This window comes from Gymnoscopelus microlampas, assembly GCF_963454915.1.
Source record: "Gymnoscopelus microlampas genome assembly, chromosome: 2".
Lineage (NCBI taxonomy): Eukaryota > Metazoa > Chordata > Actinopteri > Myctophiformes > Myctophidae > Gymnoscopelus > Gymnoscopelus microlampas.
This window is the reverse complement of record NC_139939.1, coordinates 48,396,320-48,421,428: the sequence shown is the minus strand read 5'-3', so window position 1 is coordinate 48,421,428 and position 25,109 is coordinate 48,396,320. Positions and strand designations below refer to the sequence as shown.

At 42.2% G+C, this 25,109-nt stretch overlaps 1 protein-coding gene across 1 annotated transcript in view; it reads left to right on the top strand.

Annotated features, from left to right (window-relative positions):
• The first annotated feature begins 1,429 nt into the window (after positions 1 to 1,429).
• mtnr1aa (melatonin receptor 1A a) overlaps positions 1,430 to 25,109 on the top strand; it is a 66,112-nt gene continuing 42,432 nt past the window's right edge. Inside the window, exon 1 of the mRNA XM_084042152.1 lies at positions 1,430 to 1,827. Coding sequence (XP_083898278.1) covers positions 1,653 to 1,827 — 175 coding nt within the window. The 5' untranslated portion in view covers positions 1,430 to 1,652. The remainder of the gene's footprint in view (positions 1,828 to 25,109) is intronic.

Here is a 25,109-nt window from a genome sequence, read left to right as displayed (position 1 = left end):
ATTTTCAAATAAATGTATATAGGGCTGAAATGGTTAATGCATGTTTTGTAATGATAATCCAAATCTACAAGTTACTAGTAACTAAACCTTTCAAATAATTGTAGTGGAGTAAAAGTACAATATTTGCCTTTGAGATGTAGTGGAGTAGAAGTCAAAGTATTGCAAATTTGAAATACTCCAGTAAAGTAAAGAATACCTCAAAATTGTACTTAAGTGCAGCACTTGAGTAAATGTACTTAGTTACTTTATACACCACTGTTTATTATAGGCTACAACTATAGCTATTGCATGCCTGTAAAGTTTCTTTCTAGAGCCCCTAGTGTGAGCCTGTAGCCTTAATTGTCTCCTGCGAAATGTGAATGGATGTATTCAAAAATAATTATGAATGAGCGCGGGAATCAAAGTAAGCTGAACCACCGAAACCAATGAATGGATGCTTTTCCTGAAAAAATAAAAAACGTTTGGAATGGTTCTAAGGGATTGGTGTTATGCTGAAATGGATAACCTATCGAAATATGTGACCCAAGTCCCCGTTTGGTATTTTGAGATTGAGAAGGTTTGTATTTTATGCTAAAACAAGAAAACTTACTTTATATAAAATCATGAAACCCCATAAGAGAGGCAACCTATGCTCCATTAACATCGGGAGTGACTAACTTGGACATGTCTTATATTTAATGTAACACAAGCCCTGACACATGACTGTCATATCATGACAGTCATGGATGAACTTCAACCTGGTGTTTGCACGTTCTCCCTTTCTGACCACTACATCTACATAAACATTCAAATGTCAAATTCAAAGTGCATACCCCATGGCCACTGATGTTACAATTATGTAAGGGTTATCAAAAGTACCCGTATGTTTCGTATTGTTCAATAAATAGCATTCTAATCCAATTAGGCCATTTAAAAAATATATATTCTCCATGTGCTTTCAACCACGCGACCCTATTGGTTGGGAGGTGTATTGCACTCTGATACGTTATAACTCTATGAGAAAATGGCCACCAATTAGATTAAAATGCTTTTTATTGAACGATACGGAAGATACGGGTACTTCTGATAGCCCGTACATAATTGTAACAATGGTGACCATGGGGTAAGCACTTTATATTTGAAATATAAACGTTTAAGTAGATGTTCGGGCCGTAAATAAAGAAAAAGCAAACACCAGGTTGAAGTTCACACATGACGGTCGTGACAGACGACCGTCGTGTGGATCCATGTCTCGCGTAACACCGGCTCTACCGCTGTATGGCCACGGAGTGACAGTGTTTCCCTCAAAACGCCCCATAACAGCTTCCCTCACGTCGCTTATAGCCATTTAATCACATGTTAGGGAGGTCTGATCTGAAGTTCCCTCTCTCTCCATGTCACACATGTATAGCAACAAAGTGATGGGCGCGCACACACATACACACAGTCATAAAAGTATAGACACTGACACACTGGAGCAGCGTGGGGAGACCAAAGTTAACCTGACAGCATGGAGGAGGAGAAGATGATGATAAACAGCATCACCACCACCACGGATCCAGATCTAGGATTTAAGACATGCATATTATTGAAGGGACGGCAGATGATCGAGCGTTTATTTGGCTGAGCATCAGTGCGTAAAAAAGTTTACGTGATTTTTATTATTATAAACAATGCTTGTGAATGGGTCTCACCTGAACAGTTCTGAGCTAGACGACCCGAGCCATCGCCCCGCGTGGGTCAGCACCACCCTGGGGTGCTTCCTGATCTTCACCATCGTGGTGGACATCCTGGGGAACCTCCTGGTGATCTTCTCCGTGTATCGGAACAAGAAGCTGAGGAACGCAGGTGAGTCCATCGGCATCCAGGGCAGCGTGGCGCCAAAGCCCGGTGCGCGCGGAACAGAGGCTGCGCTCTGGACTTCATTCATTCATTCATTCATTTAAACGAGATTGTTTTTGTTCAATTCAACTGGGGTTTTAATCTATTGCATAAAATCTGACTCGGATATGTGTAAAGCCTAATAATGGGATATCTCCATCGCATATTTACCAGCTGATCGAATACAAGAACACTCGCCCCAAAACACAGTCGACCCGGGGCAAACCTCGGAACGGCCACCAGGTATTCCTAAAGTAAGTTACGTAACCTTTAATAGTAAAACTATGGCCACGGGCTACCTAACCTTATTCCTAAATATAACCTCATAAAACTATTCCAAAACCTAACCTTATTCCTAAACTTAACTTCAGTAAAACTATGCCTAAACCTAAACGTATTTATAACCTTATTCTCAATAAAAAAACAAATACAAGAATACAATGATTTAATACTTTATTATCAGTTTGCAAAAAAAAGCAGTAGTCTACAGTTCAATACAAGGTCAGCTAAGATGATTTAAAACCCAAGAAAGCCTATGGCTTGTTTGCATTGGGGTCCTTTGTAATCAGTTCATATACATTTAATAGCCTAATAACAGACAGATATGCAAACCGCTGGGGGTGAGCGGTAGCCTACGCGAAAGCAATGGGGGTGAGGGTGTTTTGGGGCGAGCGTTCCGGTTACCGGCGGGACTATAGGCTTCCTCGCTATAGGACGCAGCCCACCGTAAGCAGATGAGACCAATCATTTATTTCTATATGATCATGTGTTTTGTTCTGGTCCATAAAGGCATATAGCAGAGTATGCATGATCATTTCAATCCATCACTAATCAAAGAAAGAAGAAGGGAAAAAAAGTATTTGCCAAATCCCAAGATATAATATTTGGAGTCTGTAGTGAAATGGTGTATTTCTGAAATGAGAATATATTGTGCTTTGCAACTATCGAGTGCTTCTCTAGGCTACATTCGATCATCTAATATAATAAATAATCCAAGTCCATTTCTATAGCATCATGCATCTAATTTAGATGCATGCTATAGAAATAGACTTGGATTATTTATTGTCAGTCAGGTTATTATGCTCTTCCTCTCAGAGACATAATATAGGCAATAAATCAGGTTTAGTGGTAGCCTTGGATCAAGACGGTCATCGTTGTCAGATAACATGTGACAGTCCTGTATCAAGGCCAGTTTAGGAGGCATTAAGTGGCCAAGTGAACCGAGAGACACGGGGATTTGATTGACACGTTATCAGTTATCTGGAGCCACGAGAAGCGACGTGTCTTGGCGATGCTTTGACAGTCAGGATCTCCTCAAGATTTCCCCTCCGTTCCAAGAATATCGATTTTATTGACTCGTGCGATTGGAAGGATGGCAATCAATTAATGTTGAGTTAGTCAGTATACAGTGGTGTAAAGTAACTAAGTACATTTACTCAAGTAGGCTGGCTGGCTACTGTACTTAAGTAGCTACACTTTTGAGGAATGTTTAGCCTACTTTACTGGAGTGTTTCCCATTTTCAATACATTTACTTCTACTCCATAGAGGCAAATATTGTACTTTCACTCCACTAATTAGCATATTTGAAAACTGTAGTTAATATTTGCTTTGTAGATTTAGATTATTATTACAAAACATACATTATGTCATGTGTTGTTGTGAGCTTGTAGATCTGCTATAACTTTTGGTGCTTTATGCTTTAAGTATATTTTGATGCCAATACTTTGTATTTTTTACTCAAGTAAAGTTTGATTACTGGACTTGTACTCGTAACAGAGTGTTTCTACAATGTTAATGTTGAGTTAGTTATATATATACACCAATCATGGAGCTTGCGTCATCACGGGTCGGCGCGCATTCTTGAACAAATTAAGCCACAACATATTTGTAAGTTATTAAATGGTGATATGATGACCTGATATATATAGAGGTAGGCTACATCCATAATAAACCCACTTCAGTGTTCGGGCAAGAGTGACATAATGACTGTTTGTTTTATGAGTGAGCTTTGGGAAATTGGACATAATTTAATAATCTCTGCAGAAGAGCCATATGTGCGCTTAGTGCAGAGACCCATGCAGGCTGCAGAGCCATGCTGCGCGCCTGTCCATCAGCTGACTGACAGACACACTGGGGTGGGAAAAAGTATGCACATTCTTTACTTAAAGGAGGAGTTCACCCAAAAAAATGACTTATTTCTATCAATTGCACACCCTATGAAGCCTTGAATTCATGGATTCTTTTTTGTTTTTGTCATATTCCTAAGCTAATAATTTGATTCCTGTCTCCTACCGGCTAATGTATCCGGTAGGAGACACAAAGTAGAGTATTTGTGTCTCCTACCGGAGATACACACGGTCATCAAATTATTGTCTTAGGAATGCCACAAAAACAAAAATAAATCCATGAATTCAAGGCTTCATGGGGTGTGTAATTGATAGAAAATAAGTCATTTTTTTGGGTGAACTACTCCTTTAAGTACTGTATCAACACTGCAATGTAAAAATACTCTGTTACAAGTAAAAGTCCGGAATTCAAAATTTACTTGAGTAAAAGTACAAAAGTATTGGTATCAAAATGTACTTAAAATACCAAAAGTAGAAAGTACTAATTGTGCAGAATGTCCCATTTCACAAGTTTTCAAATACAATGTGTAAAAATCATTTGAAAATAGCAGATCTAGTGATCTACAAGCTCACAATGCGTCCCATGGCGAAGCATTGTGAGCTTGTAGATCGACTATTTTCAAATGGCCGAGATGTATATAGGGCTGAAGTGAAGCTGAAGGCACCGAGTGCCTTATGAGCTTGTAAATCTGCTATTTTTGAAAAATCATGAACATTTGTGCAAACCTTTGAATATATATATTTTTTCGAGCGAACATTTGTTACTCAAATCTTTGCTTCTGGGGGTCCCTGGAACAAAAATATTTCAGATGGGGGTCCGCGGCCAAATACATATCATTTTGGGGGTCCTTGACATGAAAAAGTTTGAGAACCACTGCTGTATCCGTTAGGCTACTCATGTAGGATAGGGCAGACAGCAGGCTATAGATCTATACCTATAATTAACGCTCCAATTCTGACAAAAAATGCATTGGTCGTAAAGATGAAAGAAAGAAAGAAAGAAAGAAAGAAAGAAAAGGATATTAAACAATATATCATGCGTAATCCACACTCACATGTATGGGAAATATGATTATTGCTACTTCTTCTGATTTCAGTGGTTCACAATAATCCCCTCCATTGGATAAAACACACTCAAACTGTGCCATAGCTGTCCCGGATTTAGGCCTTTTAATAGTGGTGTGTGCATGTGCACACTACGTAGCTGTTGTTACATAAATAGCATGGTGTACTGGGACAAAGGAGATTAGGCCTACATATTCTCTGATTTAGTGTGCTGATGTTACCCCTTCCCCAAACATGGAGGAGCAAGTCAGCTACAAGTGATATACATTCATCAGTGGCGTTGAACCTTTGAAGTTGTTCGCGATTCATTATGACTTAATTACATGTAAAGAGGTCATAATGCAGCAGATGGAGGTTAATCAACCTTGCAGCGAGTTAGATCATCTTAACAGCATGTATTGATTCCTAACATCAAATAATGTGGCCCTGTATCACAAGCATGGATGTGTTCCATTGCATTCATGTCTGAAAGTGTCTTCTTTTTCTTTCTTTTATTCAGTTCTTCAGGCAATCACGTTAAAGGACGACTTCACCGATTTTCAACCTATCTTCATATAATTGGTCCTCACTAATACTCATGATAAAATGGTACAATGTTTTTCTACTCGGTCTTTGTCTCAGAGGAGGGCTGTGGACAGTTCAGAGTCCCATCTACCAGTGACATCATCAATGGGGAATCCAAGCTAATAGAAACTGCAGGCTTTCTATTCCTGGAAAGTTGCAATGCAATAAAAGAAGCCATTGTTCTCGTGTTAATAAAAATCTAAATAAAAAATGTGAAATCTTGTTGGAAAAAAAAATCATGCCTAACGATGATGTCACTGGTAGATGGGTTTCTGGACTGTCCACAGCCCTCCTATGAGACACAGACCAAGTAGAAAAAAATGGTACCATTTTATCATGAGTATTAGTCAGGACCAATTATATGAAGATAGGTTGAAAATCGGTGAAGTCATCCTTTAATGGTTTCTGCACTAGCCGAGCACTTAATAAAATGTCATAAAACATTGGAGGATCCAAGTAAGCTGATGAAAAAGCAAAAATCAGACTTAATGCATGGTGTCTTGTGTGACACTATAGTGACACGTTTGAGGGAATACTGTAGCAGTGTGGACCGCTGCCCTGGCTCTTCCGGTTCAAGCATTACAATTTTCCAGCCCAGTTCCCAACGATGGTGCAAGGCTATCCCAAGACTTGCAATTCTCTGTCCTATTTCATGCCAAAGAAAAAAAAGAAGTGCATTGGGAAAAAAGTGAATTTACAGAGGCCTCTCTACCTTCCCTCCTCTTTTTTTAATCTGATCTACAGTACTGTAACTGCAAAAAACATTGCGTTCAAATCCGCCTTTTTCACCTGTGAGTTGTATGTCATCCTCTTGTTCTTAACCCATTAAGATCGGGAACGCATCTGTGTCACTTTAGATTTCTTTGGCTACTCAAAAATAGCAGATCTACAAGCTATGAGCTTGTAGATCTGCTATTTTAGAAAAATCGTGAACATTTTTGCAAATCTTTGAATATATATATTTTTAAAGCGAACATTGTCTTAATGGGTTAATCCCCTCTTTACACTGTCAAATTGAAACTTAACACACGGTACTGTGGAAAAATAGCGCGTCGTACCACAGAGTATAAACTAGGCTTTGGCAGTAAAGTTGTGAACGCAGCTCTAAACTATGTGTACAGTTTAGGTCAGCGGAGAAAATCCTCTTTCTGTTGATGTTTCTGATCTGGTGGATCTAGTCCGCCTGCAGACTGAGCTCAAACCATGCTGTGTTTGGACTTGGTGTAATATCCAACTGACTTCTGGGAATCGCAGGTCTCTTTAAAACGCTAGATAATTACCATTGGTGTCTGCATAAAGACTACAAAAATTGTTATTCATAGAGTGTACATTAACCATAACCTGAACCTCTTTAATTTGATATGGAAAAGATAAAATAAATAAAATACTGTATTTTTTTTGCTTTTATATGAGTAATAATTAAAATAAATCTCATTATTAATATATAGCGTATATATTATAAAGGAAAATCGTGCCAAAATCTTATCGCAAACCCAGTATTGTGCCTCTTATCGAATCGTAGGTTTAGTGAATCGTTGCATTCCTAGTCTTCCCAATGGAGGGACAGGATGGTGGGTCTGAGATTATGAAGTCACAAAATGTGAAAAATATTCATGGGTTTAATTCCATGCCCTACTGGCAGTGAGCAAAGGAAATTTGCAGATGATCGGTCCAGTGGTTTGTGAGATTACGGACAGACAGACAGACGCACAGACACACAGACCCTCTTCTAGATGGCTCACCTACTACTAGAGAGCCATGGCATGAAAAATATATAAAGACGGCAGTCTAGACGACGTTGACTTATAGCTTCCGCCGCAGCAGCCCTGCTATCTGAGCAGCTGTGGAGATCTGTCTAACCTTCCACATTCTCAATCCTCTGGCAATTGCTTTTCATGTTGCTGATGGATTCTCATCCGTGAAGAAACGAGGGGGATTAAAAAAAGTCTCGGCTCATACCATAAGTCATTTGAGGATGTCCAGTATATATATATGTGTGTGTGTGTGTGTGTGTGTGTGTGTGTGTGTGTGTGTGTGTGTGTGTGTGTGTGTGTGTGTGTGTGTGTGTGTGTGTGTGTGTGTGTGTGTGTGTGTGTGTGTGTGTGTGTGTGTTTATGTTTTAAATTAATTTATTATACTCCCCCCCCCCCCCCCCCCCCCTTTCTTTTCGAAGCAGCACCATGATGCTGAAGGCACTGTCCATTCGTTGATGAGAATTCTGGACGGTGTTCTGTTGATTGGGTATAGCCTGGCTCTGTGTCAGTTTGGGGTTGATGTACTCTCTCAAGAACAGATTCCGAGCTCCGCGCAACAGATCCGCAAATTCAAAGGAAATGTATTTATTTATCTTTTGTTGCCGATGGGTTCCCAGATTGGGGTCGATGTGAGATCCTGAGGGTCACATTTGTGACATGATGCAGGGACTGACAGACAGTGCCGACTCGACTGTATGGACTGATGCTCTGTCAGGAGGATGGAGCGGGCAGCATGGAGCCGGGAGAGATAGATTGTTGGAGGGAAATTGCGGGTGGGTGGTTGATGGGTGGTTGGGTGGGTGGGTGGTTGGGTGGGTGGGTGTGACAGCGACATCGTTTAGTTGGTGAATGAGCAAGAGGGCAAGTGAATGAATGTCTCAGCGACCTCATCCCAGAGAGTCCTTGTCAACGAACAAGGTTTTCGCTTACCTGGCGTCAATAACTTATCGGATTTATTTTAATTTTATATCTGTAGCCACATTTGCCCATTTGTCCTTGTTTTGATTGAGAGCATAGGTAGGCATTCAGTGGAGCCTGACAGCCTCAACAACAGCCAAGGGAAACGTGAAAGGTGACTCGCCCGCCAGTCAAAATCTACGATGACACATAATGACAGACAGGGAGGATGTTTTAGTTTAGTGTGGCAAATCACCCTCTAAGCTGCTCAGAATACAGCACCATTTTAAGAGATGGGAGCTGCTCTCTCTGTCCTTGTGCATGCCAAAGGAAAATGATACTTTCTCAGTTGTGTGTGCTTTGGCCATGTGCCAGCAAACAAGCTATTTCCGATCATTCGCATTCATTACCCTTCAAGTATCCGTTATTATTGCTCTCAACCTAATAAAACATTTTTGAAGAGCTTAGCGAGGAATTAAGGGGGTATTTGTTTGTTTATCCATTTAAAATGAATGTTTTTGTTCTAAATTGGTTAATGAAAGTGCATGTCGTGAACAGCAACCAAATGCCACCACCTCCCTCAATGTTAATTATGCACTACGGTATAACTGCTGATTCTGCAACATTGCGTTTTATTTTCACGTTTGAAAACGTGGTTCTGTGAGGAACTGTTTTACATCAGGATTTCACAGCGTTCAACACAGCGATGTGTGGCCTTGTTTATTTGAATGTAACTGGGAGAAAGGACCAGTGAGTGTGCTGAAATAGAGATAAACCCTTTGAAGCCACTTGGAATCCTGGTGCCTATGGAATGATTATGATTTCACACTGAAACTAAAATATTTTTTTCCATGATTAAATCTACACGCCATAGCACCTCTGAGGGCCCCTCTATAAGCCCAGGCCCCCTGTAACCTACTAAACGTTTCACCCTATTTCCACACCAGTGGCTGTTGCACTCACGTTACACAGGCTCAGAGTAGAACTGTTACTGTTCATTACTGTCCATTCTTATTTCATCTTCGGAAGAGAGGATCCAATTAAACTGCTTGTCCACCATCATGCAGTCCACTTGACCATCCTGTATTGGTTACTGGAATGTTAGGACAATAGCCTTACGTAACTTACTTTACCTAACTCATTACGTGGCTGTAATTGGTTGGCATTCTGACATTATGTCATGTGTGTTTTGTGGGTGTAGAATCACAAACTCAAATGGCCTATAATAGTGATCGAGAATTCCACCGAACGCCAAGTCAGCATGCAGCGACAGGGACTATACACGGGGCAATTAGGAATTGGCACGATTATATTGGGCTGAAAATCAAATAAAAAGATAATGGAGAAAGAAATCACAGCGGGGCAGACAGAAAATTGTGTTTGAAGAAATGTATTCATTCCTTTTTAATACATTCTGCTAACTCCATCGAAATCTCAATCAATTTATTGGCTTGTTACTGTCTTCATGAAGCATCTGCTCCACAAAATAGATACTAAAATAGGTACTTTTGTTTTAGATTGTACACAGAAAAGAACATGTGGGCATAAGCAGATAATGGGGTAGCATGCATTGTTAACCTGCACAACACACCCTCTCCCAGCAGGAAGCCTCGTCATGACTTGCCAGAGTTTCCACCCTTGACACCGCAGCCGCTTATTTTCTAACCCCACTGGGCCCCATCTGGGCCCCATCTTGGCTCAAGATGCTATAGGTCTTCACAGCCATACTGAGGTCGCGTAGATTTGAATCAAAGGTGTCGAGTGCGACTGGACTATTTAGCACAGCATCTGTCGTCATTATGTAAATACCAGCATCACAATTAACATCCCATATACCGTGTTCCTTCCACGTGCTACGTCTAACCAGGGAAACTCCCCGCTGTCAGGTGATAAGAAGCGGCTTGCTAGCTCTCATGCATTGAAGGAGGCATGAGCTCGGCTCTAGGCTCTCCCTAGGCTGGCAGAGGGAGTGTAGCGCCCAGGATTACTAATAGACAATTGGCACTGAGTGAAAAAATGGGTTACAAAATCGTGGGATAAAAAAATGATATAAAACTAGAAAATGTGCTCCTCGGAGCACAGGTCTCCGCCAGGTCAGGAAGTTGATAGTATCACACTAGAAAGTACTTATCCTAATTCTGTTTTACCTATTTATATTACATATTGTGATGTCACGTGAAGCTTGACCAATCCAAAAGATTAGGTGTTCACAGACGGACGGACACACACACGGACACACGCACGGACGGACGGACACACACACGGACGGACGGACGGACGGACGGACGGACGGAGTGAAAACATACTCTCCACCATGCCTTCGGCCTGGCGGAGACAAAAACCCATTCCATATACTGGGAACTAAAACAATGGTATATCTGGGGCTTAACTTTGTCAAAGTTATATTACATTCGATGTCATTTGCTGACATTTTAACATATTTATTTTACACTATAGGGCTGTTGCAGTTGTGTTAGAATGTTATTCACAACCCTTCTTCGGCTATTATTGTTCAAGTGGGCCTCAGGGCTTCGGCTATTAGGGAGTTCCCGAGGCTTAAAAAGGGCAAAGGTCATAGCTTAGTATGCCTGTATTCTATAAGAGGTATTGGTGGTACGAGGTTTATTGCCATGAAGTCTCAGGGCTCTCTTTGTGTTTTTATAGTTGGGAAACATTTAAATAGTACAAACATTGGTCTTGAATTTGATACTCAGTGTGTGTGTTAGTAGGACTGGCATGGCGGCATAGTACCTCTCGTATAAGAAAGAGTTTGAGGAGGAAATATAAGGTTATGTCAATACATTTTAGGTTAGCTATTTGTAGTTTAAAACTTTGATTAACCCATTTAGACCGGGAACGAATCTGTGTCATTTCTTTGGCTATTCAAAAATAGCAGATATACAAGCTCTTAGCGCGGCACTCGGTGCTGCGCTAAGAGCTTGTAGATCAGCTATTTTTGAAAAAGCATGAACATTTTGTGCACATTTTTTTTCATACATATTTTTTAAAGCTAACATTTGTAACTCAAATCTTTGCTTCTGGGGATTCTACACTTCTTCTAAGTCTTTCGTTTAAAAAAAATAAAACAATTTTATACTTATATGTTGCTATATATCAGTGGTTTTCAAACTTTTTTCATGTCAAGGACCACCCAAAATAATATGTATTTGTCCGTGGACGCCCCATCTCAAAACATTTTGTTCCAGGGACCCCCAGAAGCAAAGATTTGAGATAAAAATGTATGTATTCAAAGATTTGCACACATTTCCACAATTTTCCACACAAAAAATAGCAGATCTACAAGTTCATAGCGCGGCACTCTGTGCCACGCTATGAGCTTGTATATCTGCTATTTTTGAATAGCCCAAAATAAATCTAAAAATGACACACAGATGCGTTCCCGGTCTTAAGGGGTTAAATACAGTCCTTGTAACCCTAACCCAAAACCCAGTGAATGTAGGCTTGACATTCTTACAGCATCCAGTCGTTCATTAAGCCACACGACTCAGAAGCGAGACCTGCCCTTGCTCATAAAAATAATACATTTTTATATGTAACGCCCTTTATATTTGACACAAATCACATTTATATTTGACACAAATCTCATAATCTCCTCGCTGTTGCCTAGGAATCTCTCTCCATCACTGTCTCTCTCTCAGCTCTCCTACTGTTTCTGCCCTGTACACTCAGCAGTCCTTCTGTCTGTCTCTCCTACACCGTATCCCTCTCAGCAGTCCTTCTGTCTGTCTCTCCTACACCGTATCCCTCTCAGCAGTCCTTCTGGCTGTCTTCCCAACACTCCCCCTTCTCAGCTTCCCTAAGATCGGTCTCCCCGGCTCTGTCTCCCTCTCAGATTCCCTTGTGTCTGTCTCCCCTGCACTCTTAGTTCTCCTACTGTCTGTTTGGCCTGTACTGTCTCACTCTCAGCTTCCCGAATGTCTGTCTCCCCTGCACCGCCTCCCTCTCAGTTTTCTTACTGTCTGCCTCCCCTACCCAGTGTGAAGTGAGCGGTGATATTTATGAGTTATTAATTTCATCATGCATCTCGGTAGCCAATCACAGCACGTCCTGCGAAGTGACGTGCTTACATTTTTTACATTATTATTAATTTCATCATGCGTCTCGCTAGCCAATCACAGTGCGTCTGCAAAGTTTGAAGTTAATTTCATCATGTGTCTCGTTAGCCAATCACAGCGCTTCACACTGGGTGTGATTTTTTTTGTGCCTATGGCCGTGTTTTCCACAGCATGGCGTCACAGCGAAAGACAAATTTTCACGACGGAAAGAAAAACCTTCACCACGGACGGGTCCTAAACCTCCTAAAAAACGACTTTAACCGTATTGTTAAAGTATTAAGTCCCACAACAGACCCGCCTATAGAGGCTGGACAGGGCATGTTGGCACTAGAGGAAAGACCATGGGTGGTCCAAAATCCCTCCCAAAATCAGTAGGGTTTCTGCTTGCTGAGCGCATTAAGATTCATACTGTAGCAAGCGAAACCCATTTGATATATCGTATGTGCAGTAGTGTGGACGTTTTGGCCTAAGGGTGGCGCTAGAGCAAAGTCTATTGGGTCACCAAAATCAGTAGGGGTCCTCTTCCGGCGAGAATGATTGCGCTCTGTGGGCTTCATGGCAAAATAAGGCCCTTTATATTTTGAGATATTTTGTGTGTAAGTGGACTTAATGGTGGCACTACTAGAGGCAAGGTCATCATAGGTCACCAAAATCAGCAGGACTGTGTGACACAGTGGGTGAGAACTCTCAGTTACCCACCATGTCCCATGTTCATTGTGCTAGAAGATACCATTGCTCTTGTAACATAGCATAACTTACTGTCACAGGTTTGTTGTTAGAATTGATACAGTTTACATCAAAGTACAAGAGTAGGTCAACTCTAACACACACAACCATAAGGTAGCTTGAGATACCTACCTACTGTATGTTGAATGCACTTAATGTAAGTCGCTTTGGATAAAAGCATCTGCTAAATGACTGTAATGTAATGTAATGATACCTTTGTGACAGTATGTGGCAGCTATGCATACGTACAATTGTTTGTTCGTTTGTTCAAACACACATGCATGACTTTTGGGTGTTTTTGTTTGTTTGATGCATGCTAAAGTGATGGAATGAGGACGGTTGAATCACTGTCTAAAAAGTCTTTCATATTAGTCACACTAAGCATGCAGACACAGAACTGACATTATGATAATATGGTTAACTCACATCAACTGGTTCACGGTTCAACAGTTTTAATCGCTAGGTTGTGTGCCCTGAGTCCAGAGGCCTTAAGAAGAGATTTAAAAGAAGGGTCTTGTCTGATGAACTTGTGTAATCTCTGTGACCCCATATGAACCTCTGTGTGAAGGTTCACAGGGCTGGAGATACAGTTACAGTCAGCCACGACACCAAGTCCCATTCCTGCCTTAAAAAGTAATCAATAACATGTTTCAGATCAATCCTAAATCCAAGCAGTGAAGCAGTCAAGCGAGGCTTAAATGAGAGTAATGTGTCCCAGTCTTTTCCTGGATTTGATCAGCATGCACACAGCTGCATCCTGGATCAGTTTGAGTCCGTCAATTGATTTGTTGGGCAGGCTTGGAGAGCAGTCTGCTACTAGAAGTCTAGTCTGCTCGAGGCAAAGGAATGCACTGTATCTGTTGGCAGGGCAACAAATGGTCTTCTGGAAATTATACTTTGCAATATTTAAGCTCCTAAAAGGCTGATTTGGTTAAAAGGCTAAAATGAGGAGAGAATTGCAACAATCAGTCATATACGCTCCCATATTTCTTGCCTGTTGTTTACAACGCAGTGGAAGAGGATCCAGCTGCAGCTGATAATCTTGATCTCTATCCTCTTTTGAACCAACAACAGTCGGTTCAGTTTTGACGTCATTAGGAGCCTAAGAGTTTGTGAATCTTGGCTTTATGTCAAAGAGGCCATTAAAGCCATTTAATGGAGGATTGTTTTCCTTTTTTTAGGATTGACAGGAAGATCTGCGCATCATTGACGCGGCTATTTTAGGGCAGAGACAGCAGAGAGCTTCTCATCGCTAACATAATTATCCACATAAAGCATACAAGAGGGCTCAGAGGTGAAATGCTCCGGAAAATGTTTCTGTAATTGTAAATGATGGCATATACTGTAAGAGAGAAGTATATCTGTACAAGACCAGGGACAACAGTTAGAAAAGAGAACGGAACAGTATTTGCCTCTCAGAGGCAAATATTTTACTCCACTACAATTATTTGAAAACTTTAGTTACTAGTTACTTTTCAGATATAAATGATTACATTATAAAACATACATTAACCACTTTAGCCCTATTTTATACCTAGGCTATTTGAAAATAGCAGATCTACAAGCTCACAACGCGTCGCATCGCGACGCGTTGTGAGCTTGTAGATCTGCTATTTTCAAACATTTTAGTATGTTTACTTTTGGTACTTTAAGTACATTTTGATACCAATACTTTTGTACTTTTACTCAAGTAAACGTTGAATTCCGGACTTTTACTTGTAACAGAGAGTACTTCTACATTGCAGTATTGATTCTTTTACTATTTGAGTACTTTTTCCACCACTGGAACTGAATAATGTTTTGAATTCTGAGTTTCCCTTACGGGTCACTTTTCACACTCGGAATGTAAACTTTGTATTGAGTTTTTGCTGCATACATTCATATTTGAGTTGAAGGAGAAAATGATTGCCTTCTCCTCCTCTCCCAGCCAGATCAGTTCAATGAGCTGACTGTGAGCCAGGGTGGTAGAAAGTAGTGGCTCCAACACTTAATGTGCAAAACCACCGTTGCCAGATCTTGCAAGACAACTATTTTCAAAGAACAATCTAGAAGAAAATGTGAAAGTTTTTAAATATTTAATATAACACAAAACTTGTATGGGAGTTCCTGACATAAAATATTTTCAGATGGGGGTCTGCAGACAAATACATTTTAATTAGGGGGTCCTTGACATGAAAATGATAAGAGAACCACTGGTTTAAACAACATTAGGAAGCAAGCCAAAAAAATGAGCAACTACACTTTAGAAACAAGCTCCAAAAAAAAAGAACGCAACGCTCAACTACCAATATTTACAAGAGACTTTGCAAGACAAAGCAAAACAAGCGCAAAGTCGCTTATAATAAGCAGACGTGGCAACACTGGTGCTAACCACATAACCACAGCATCCCACAGTTCCCTCTCCCTCTCTCTCTCTCTCTCTCTCTCTCTCTCTCTCTCTCTCACTGTCGATCTCTACTCTCTACATTGTCCCGTCCAAATGAGGAGCTGGGAAGAACCTGGCAGTTTTTCATTAAGTACATTTTTATTAGAGCCTGATTGATTATGTGCCTAACTGTGAAGATTGTTCTGAGTGTCTGCTACTCTCATTGCAATCTGTTCTGTGGAATTCCTCATAAAGCCTGGTGGGGGGGGGGGGGGGGGCAGATTCATATTGAGGAAAGGAGAGACAGGTCCACATGGAGGACAGGAAAGACAGGTCCACGTGGCGACAGGAGACAGACAGGCCCCACAGACTGAAAGGAGTGACAGGCCCACATGGATGGAAGACAGGAAAGACCGGTTTACGCCGAGGACAGGAGAGACAGACAGGTCCATACAGAAGACAGGCCGCAGAATTGACTGATTGATTGAATACTTTATTTAGAAAAGACATGGACACAGTACATGGAAGTGCAATTCACAATACAAGGTCCTCTGAACTGGATCGCTCATAAAAGCACAATGGCTTATTTAAGAAAACAGACAGATATATTATACACTATCGGCTTACAGGTTACTGGTATGAAAAACAAGAAATAATATGTATACGAAGGACAATGAAGAGCGGGAAGAATATGTGTAGGAGATTGAACTCTCATTCTACTCATTGTTTGGTTGCACAACAGGTTTACAGTATGTCTATCTTCATGCACTAATGACTGGAGAGAAAGAGATGGTTTAGTGGTTATGTGATAGCATCCATGCGAGTCAGTCTGTCTAGTGATGGTGCACTGTTATGTCATGTGTGTGAGTGTGTGTGTGTGTGTGTGTGTGTGTGTGTGTGTGTGTGTGTGTGTGTGTGTGTGTGTGTGTGTGTGTGTGTGTGTGCGCGCATGCGCACGCGTGTGTTTCTTGTGTAGTTCACAGTATTAACTTATAAGGATTTATTTAACCCAGTGAACCTGCCACACTTTGTCTCTCTCCCTCTTTCGCTGGTCTGCATCCTCGGCATTACATTTCTCATCTTTCTCTGTCTTCTTAATCCCTCTCAAAAAGTCCTTCTCCAAACACATTTTTAAAGCCTTTTATAGCCATTTGCTATGATTAATATGTTGTTTAACATGCTTTTCCCACGTAATAAGGTTAAAAATAATGAAATGAAACTGGGGTGGAAGCACATCTACTCTTTCTCCCTCATAGATACAGTCGGCATCTATATAAAGGCCCACAAAACATCACATCTGTTCACCCTGTAGGGGAAAATATTGCATTCTCTACCATGTCGAAGAGTAGTTGCTGTGTGGCTTTCTGCACGTCAAATAAACTATTTCATATTAAACTTTAAAAACAGTCATGTACGACACTGTAATGATAGATATGGGTTGTGGAGACAAAAACGGTATTCAAGTTATTTATATACGCAAGTGTATGAGTGCGCATACACTTTTACTTCATGCCACCCCTGTTAGCCTGTATGTCAGTGCCCAAAAAAAGTCTGAGAATTTCTCCAGAACTCCATTCGGAGTGGAACGAGATTAGAGGTCTGGCCACACAAGACTATATAGGACATGAGAACTTGTTGACATTATAGAATGTAGTTTAAAAAATCATGCTCCCAGCATTTCCAGCTTGAGAGAAACGATTTGTCGTCCACGCCCCTACCCGACTATGACTAGACACCGACTGCATAGAGAAATTCTGAAGGCATGAATATTCAAAAATGCAAATATGTCCTTGACATGAAAAAGTTTGAGAACCGCTGGCGTATTGGAGCATGATGATAGATTTGCGGGACACAGTCGGCTCAGATTGAGGAAGTAACAGAGAAGTTCCCCACCTCCAGGAGAAGTATGTGAAAAGGTTCTGCACATATAACAATCTGTATGAAATGGTGTATTTATATAGCGGCTTTACAACGTGCATTACATTCACCCTTTCACACACCAACAGCAGAGGAATGTAAGGCAGCCAGGGTCTTCAACGTTTTCAGGCCAAGGACCCCCTAGCTGAGAGAGAGATGAAGCAGGGACCCCCTCTATATATTGTATACAATTGTGTTTCAGATAAACCTTTGCTGCTCTTTTTTCCCCTCCACACCTATAACTCTTTGCCGCGAGGCGTTGTGAGCTTGTAGATCTGCTATTTTTGGCCAAAGTTCTCCTCAGAAAAGGGATGCTAGGGTTAATGTAAAAAAAAAAAAATCATATCACACAAAGATTTGGCGGACCCCTGTAGTAACTCTGAGGACCCCCTAGAGGTCCCGGAAAACCACTGATGTAAGGCATAAGCCCACACATCGGGAGGAGTTAATGTCACGATATGAGACAAGTATGTTGGACCCAAGTGTAGTAGAACCACACCGGCAGGCAGGCAGGTCAAGTGATGATATATTAACAGATATCAGAAACTCACTATAGGCCTACAAACTGGCAATAAAGCAGGCCATACAATGACAGGATCACACCATGAGAACAGCTATAATCTGGCAAGTGCAGACTGCCTGGACACAGGGAGGTTTAAATAGACACCGACTAATGGGACACAGGTGAGCTCCAGGGACAATTAACACATGATTGGCTGGAACTGAACCAGACACAGGTGAACTACAATTGCAATAATACATACTGGTGAAACAAGACAGGCAACAGCTACAGGGAGAACAGGAAACATTGGAACGATACTACAAAATAAGGTACAAGGAGACAGATCCTGACAGTTAGGGGTTCAGTGTCTCGCTCAAGGACACTTCGACACTAACCCAGGGGGAGCTGGGGTTTTGGACCGGGAACCTTCCAATACCTAAGTAGCCGCTCTACCTCCTGAGCCACTGCCGCTCCGTGACAGTCATGCCTCCCTTCCCTACACCTCCCTACACCTCCCTTCTCCCCATCTCTCCTCGTTACGCCTCCCAGATATAATCACCCAGCATGTTTTCATCTCTCTCTCTCTCTCTGACTCTCATTAAATGTATCCTGCGTCATACCCTATGACACCCTGTCTGTTTGCATCACTGTCTCATCCAGAAGCCCCTCTGCTGAGCGAGGCCTATATAGCGTCACGCCATATACCTGTAGCACCGTCCTGCCAATATCGCTCTGCGTCAAAGCCAGCCAGGCAGTAACCCAGGTGCCTCACGAAACCCTGCTGTTTGACGCAGAGTGAAGACGCCCTTTTTCTCCTACACAAAATCTCTCGATCTACAAGCTGCGACGCTCTGTGAGCTTTGTAAGTCAGTATATTGTCAGTATTCAAAGCAGATGTATCCGTAGGTTGTCCGTTGTTTCCCTCTCCTCATGGAAGAAATTGCAACAAGGTCCATACTACGATAAAGATGGCGGTGAAGGTGCATCTACTGTCCAAGCCGCTGCGGAGTGTGCCTCAAATCAAGGACCCCCGAAATTATGTATTTGGCAGCGGACCCCCATCTCAAACATATTTTGTGTGTGTGTGTGTGTGTGTGTGTATTTTGTGGGGGGGGTTTGTTGGTAGTGGATTCCACATTGGTAGTGCATTCCACATTTTGGTGGCAGAGCTGTGGAACAGATTGGACTCCATGTTTGTGCCAAATCTGGATTGCGTGAGATCAGTGGAGCTCCCTCTGGTGTTGTTGTGCCTGTGTGTGTCTTTTACGTTATTGAAGTAGTCTGACAGGTACATGGATATGGTTAACTTTTCTGATTACTTTCGTTGCCATTTTCTAACTTTTTGTCCTCTAAAATACAACCCAGGTAGGTCATTTCATCTTTCCGTGTGACAACATTGTCACCCACTTTGACCGTGAAGTCTTTGGCTTTGCAGAGGTGAATTCTGGAGCCAAAAATAATGGATTCAGTTTTGCCCAGGTGTAATGATAGTTTGTTATCAGTGAGCCAGGTGCAGATTTTACCAAGTTCAGAGCTAAGGGCTTTTTACAACCTGCAATCTGTCCTTGCCCGAGACAAGGAGTGCCGAGTCATCCGCGAACAAGAACAAATTGCAGTCACGTGCTGATGGCATGTCGTTTTACGTATATTAGGAACAGTAAAGGCCCTTCCTTGAGGAAAGCCGCAGCTCACTGGGAGGGGGGAGAACAGGGTTTCGTTCACCTCCCACCACCTGTTCTCTCCCCTCCGGATTTCATCCAGTTCACATGTTCTATCACAACCGACTGCCTTCAACAAATCAATCAGTATGGAGTGATTTACAGTGTCAAATGCCTTTTGGATTCGCCCGAGTGCACCTCACCTCACGTTTGATGTAGTGGGTCAAATAGAGTAGGCAGGTGTCAGTGGAGTGAGATGTTCTGAAGCCAGATTGGAATTTGTGCATTAGTTTCTTTTTTCATTAAGATACTTTTTTCGACCTGTTCATATACTAACCTCTCTATAACTTTCGAGAGGGAACATAGAATCGAATTTGCTTCCTTTTTTATACAGAGGGGTGACTCTCGCTAGTTTGAAATCTTGCAGGACGTGGCCCTGGCTGATGGAGAGGTTTGTTATGTGGGCAATGATTGGAGCAATAGAGCGGGCCGCGTCTCTGAGAAATTTGGAGGGGATATTGTCGGCCTTGTTTTGTTGTAAGGCGGGCGCTCAGTTTTTTTAAAGACTTCATCAGTTGTCACCGTGGTGAGTTTAAAGTCATCTTCTCGTACACCTAGATTTTTGTAGAATGCTTGGATGTGCTTTACCCCATAAAGATGGCAGTATGTTAATATGTGTGGTGGCTAATGGCTATGGTTGTAAAGAAGTTGTTTAAGCGATTAGCCACATCCAGCTTATCTGTAATGAGCGTGCCATCCGAATTGATGTTGATGCTTGCCGATCCGGTTTCCAGTTTCTTACTGCAGCCAGATTAACCCATTAAGACCGGGAACGCATCTGTGTCATTTTTAGATTTGAGCTAAAAGGCATTATTTTACACTTTGGCTATTCAAAAATAGCAGATGTACAAGCTCATAGCGCGGCACCGAGTGCCGCGCTATGAGCTTGTAGATCTGCTATTTTTGAAAAATCTAGAAAATGTGTGCAAATTAATATATTTATATTCTTTTCAAGCGAACATTTTTAACTCAAATCTTTGCTTCTGGGGGTCCCTGGAACAAAATATTTTGAGATGGGGGTCCGCGGCCAAATACATATCATTTTGGCGGTCCTTGACATGAAAAAGTTTGAAAACCACTGATATAGAAATAACCTTTTTCTGAAAACCGATTTAGAAGACATTTTGCAGAATCGGAACCTCATGGGTTAAATATCTTCCAGAGCAGCACCCACGGTTTGTTTATGTTTTCGTCAATTTTGTCATCAAAGTGTTTTTTTTTCTCTGCAGTTTTAATAATGCCAACTACCTTGTTGCGTATCTTGTTGCTCTGTCTGTGGAGCTCATCAGTACGGTTTATAAGGTCACTCAGTGTTGAACTGCTCACGCTCAGCGCGGCTTTTGCGATACTCAGAAATACTTTTGTCTCTGACCTTCATATACTGTAGCATGTCTGGATGTCCATGTTTATATCCATGGCTCCGAGCGGGGCTTTAACCCAGGCTGTTCATGGGTGCCAAATTGTCTAACACTGTTAGGAATTCAAGTCCCTGGGGATCCCCGGACCCCACTTTGAGAACCAGTGATTCAAAGAACTTTACTGACATTGTCAACCAGTAAGTGTCCTGCTGAAACAAAAATAGGGAGCTAGAATTATTCTCTGGCAAACCTTTGTGGATGCCCTCCTCTATTTCTCTCTCTCTCTCTATCTCTGCCTCTCTCTGTGTCTGTCTCTCTCTCTCTCTCTCTCTCTCTCTCTCTCTCTCTCTCTCTCTGCCTCTCTCTGTCTCTCTCTGCCTCTCTCTGTCTCTCTCTGTGTCTGTCTCTCTATCTCTGCCTCTCTCTGTGTCTGTCTCTCTCTCTCTCTCTCTCTCTCTCTCTCTCTCTCTCTCTCTCTGCCTCTCTCTGTCTCTCTCTGTGTCTGTCTCTCTCTCTCTGCCTCTCTCTGCCTCCCTCTATCTGTCTCTGTCTCTCTCTCTCTCTCTCTCTCCAGAGGGAGATGCATTGGGTCCATATCCACAAACATTTAACGCAAAGATGAGCATGTGTACGAGATCTTCCCCAACCCCTTCTCCAAACACACATGGACAGACGGCAGGACGGACGCACACATGCGCGCACACGCGCACACACACACACACACACACACACACACACACACACACACACACGCGCGCGCGCGCGCGCGCGTGCGCTTCTGTCCGGGGCTATTTTTATTCATTTACTATATAGTGCAGCGCAGAAGCGCTTTCTGCTTGGCAGGAGCTGGGGATGACGCACATGGCGCGCTCGGGGCAGTGAGATCAAGTAAAGCCTAATGCTTGTCCAAGGGGAACTGAGCACAACACATCCATACTGAGAGAGAGAGGAAGCAACTACTTCCTGGACAGCTTACTGTAAATGTGTTGATGGCTTTTGATAACACACACGCACGCAGACACGCACGCACACACACACACACACACACACACACACACACACACACACACACACACACACACACACACACACACACACACACACACACACACACACACACACACACACACACACACACACACACACACACACACACACACGTAAGCGCGCCACGTGTTCAACATGGTAGATGAGGGGGCCAAGGGACTCGGCTTTGACGTTCATACATTAATTAATGATCTGGGCCAGATTATCCACATATATATATTGCATAATAATAAGAATGTCTCGGAGAGGTTGAGAGAGAAAAAAACCAACGTATAAAAGCCATTTATTTCAATAAGCAGCCTAAACTTATTGCTAATAAATATGTTCTAATACCTCTCATCATAAGAATGTTGTGAATCCACAGCTTTCTGGCTCTCTTCATCTTCCTCTGTACAGCAGTAAAGTCATCATCTATTACAACTTGGAGCTCTGACGGTGTCGCCATCATGCTTTATAATGCGCTTTACAAAAGAACCTAACTGACTATAAGCATGGGATTATGAAGTTGGTATATGTCAAGATATCACAGATGTCTCATGGGCATGAAGAGACCCTAAGCTACAGGAGGAAGGTGTGATTGTGACCGCAGCAGCACAGCCACCGCAGGTATATAGTCCACCTCTCATATCCATGTGATGTTTCGGTGAGCAGCGACTGAGCAATTTTCCTCGGTGCAAACTAGTTTGCGGACTTTGCGCCTCCTCCAACTTGCTGAATCCGACATTGAAACAACGATGTGCCCGGATGCAGGCGCAACTCCTAACCTGACATTTTGTTGAAATAACCGACCCCCCCCCCCAGGCATTTGCACCATAGATTTCCTTAACCCATTCAACCCATTGGCCACCCATTGGCGTGGCACTCGGTGTCACGCCACAAGCTTGTAGATCTGCTTTTTTAACTTGAACATTTGTGCAAAATATTTTAATATATTTTTTCAAAGCGAACATTTGTAAAACGTGTTGTTCCAGGGACCTCCAGAAGCAAGGATTTGAGTTACAAACGTTTGTTTAAAAAAAAAATATATATATTCAAAGATTTGCACACATTTTCAAGATTAAAAAATAAAATAAAAATAGCAGATCTACAAGCTCATAGCGCGGCAATAGCCCAAACAAAATCCTAGAGTGACAGACACAGCGTTCCCTGGATTGAATGGGTTAATACAATTCAAAGCAATGTGGCGCGTAATGATCAGTATTACAGCCGACACATAAAAGTGACTTATGTCCCATCTTGAACACCATCCCTCCTTCAAAACCTTTCATCCGTGTTCCACGACGGCTGTCGATCATTCAAACGTCAGCATTGTGCCGCATCCTAACCATCACCCTTCATCAAAATCACACTTTAAAAAAAAAGTGAAGAGAAAAGTAATGTAAGGGTAGAGAGGCAGACGAGGCTGCAGCGAGGCAAGAGAGCAGCACTCAGTTTAATGACTGAGGTGAAGGAGAGGGCAGACAGTTCATTTCCTTTCGTTTGACAGTGAAATGCTTTTAAGCTACTGTAGTCCAAAGCCGAAATAGAGAATACGAAAGAACCCTGAATGTAGACCTACACTTTACATAAGTGTTTGTTCAGCCTGAGTACTCTATGAGGAACGTTTCTTTCTTTTCAGAGCTAGCTGTTTGGCCTCAACAGCAGCAGGGCCAATCCTCTATATAAACATGAATGTCTCTGACTGACCAAGGGTCACCATAGTTGAAACCACTTTTTTTTTCAGCACTAAGGTTTACTCCACTGGAAGGTTATGTCCACTGAAAGCTTGCCAGCATGTTATAGCAATACAAATAGAAACAAATAGCCGGTAACTCTATTTCCGGCTTCCTTACTCAGACTACGCCCATTTTCAATTGTGATTTCAACTACACACCTGTAAAGTTTTGTGACTGCATCTTGCATGGTTGTTTTGCTATCGTGCTGCTCTTATAAACAGACAAATACACCTGGCAAAGCACCGGAAACCGCTTCTATGGTTATTCCCGCTACATTGCTTGTCTCCTCCAGGACCACCTGCCAAGATAACAGGCACACACTGACTCAAAAGTGGAAAAACAATGCCACACTATTGCGGACGATAACGAAGTGTGTTTTTTGAACGTTTGTAATTAATTGCATTGCCTTTGTGCGGTAGATAGAGAGCCTCAACAGCTACAAGTGTCATTCTAAATAAGTCATGATCGGCACACAGCTGGCAGTCAACAGATTTGGGGCGCCGCAGTCTCATTATCCAATAACCAGTGTTATCATTAACGACTTGTTGAGAGTGGAGCTCCCCTTTGAAGCGGCGTAATCAGTCTCCTTAGACCCACTGCTTGCTATTGTACCCTCTTATCTTCCTCAGTGAAGAGTGCCTGTGGATAGTTTCCAACACACATTACGGAACGTAATGACAATACAGTGTTAGAATAGATTATATAGACCAGGCAGTGTCAAGACACTTCAGTGGGAGCAGAGTGGGGTATACAGGAATTAATCTACGTTTGATCTTTAAAGGCCCTTATCACCTGGGATGCCAATATCACTTAACTGTTTGTCAATAAAGCAGTCCACTTAAATGACTCACAGCTAATGGTCTGCTATACCGCTGCGGCTGAGGACCGCAGTTGAGAGACCGGTAATGTTTTTTTTTTTAATTATATATTTATTTTCTCAACTGTTCACTGAGAGGGCATAGTGCATATAGTGGTGTAAAGTAACCAAGTACATGTACTCAAACTGTACTTAAGCACAATTTTGAGTACTTTTCCACCACTGCCCAGTTCTGCTCCCTGCTGAACATCATCATCCCAACTCCCGTGACGAACCTGCACGAATGGCCAGTGCAGTGACAGAGACCATGCTCTCCTGCTGGCTTCAATTCCCACCACCATGAACACGGCCAATTTGTGTTTGTTGGACCGTCCGGCCAAGCCGGAGGCACTGTTAAGGAATCATACCCCAGTCTCCACGGTGATGGACAGGGCATTTCCAAGAGTCCAATAGGTTTGAACGTCTCGATAAAGTCTGTCACTTAACCGTATATATAGATAAGGCTGTGCCTAGAAATCCTGAGCCTCCTGACAGCTGCGGGCTTTTTTGGGGCCCATAATAACATTAGTTGAACTGACACAATTAACTCATTGAGTGCCAT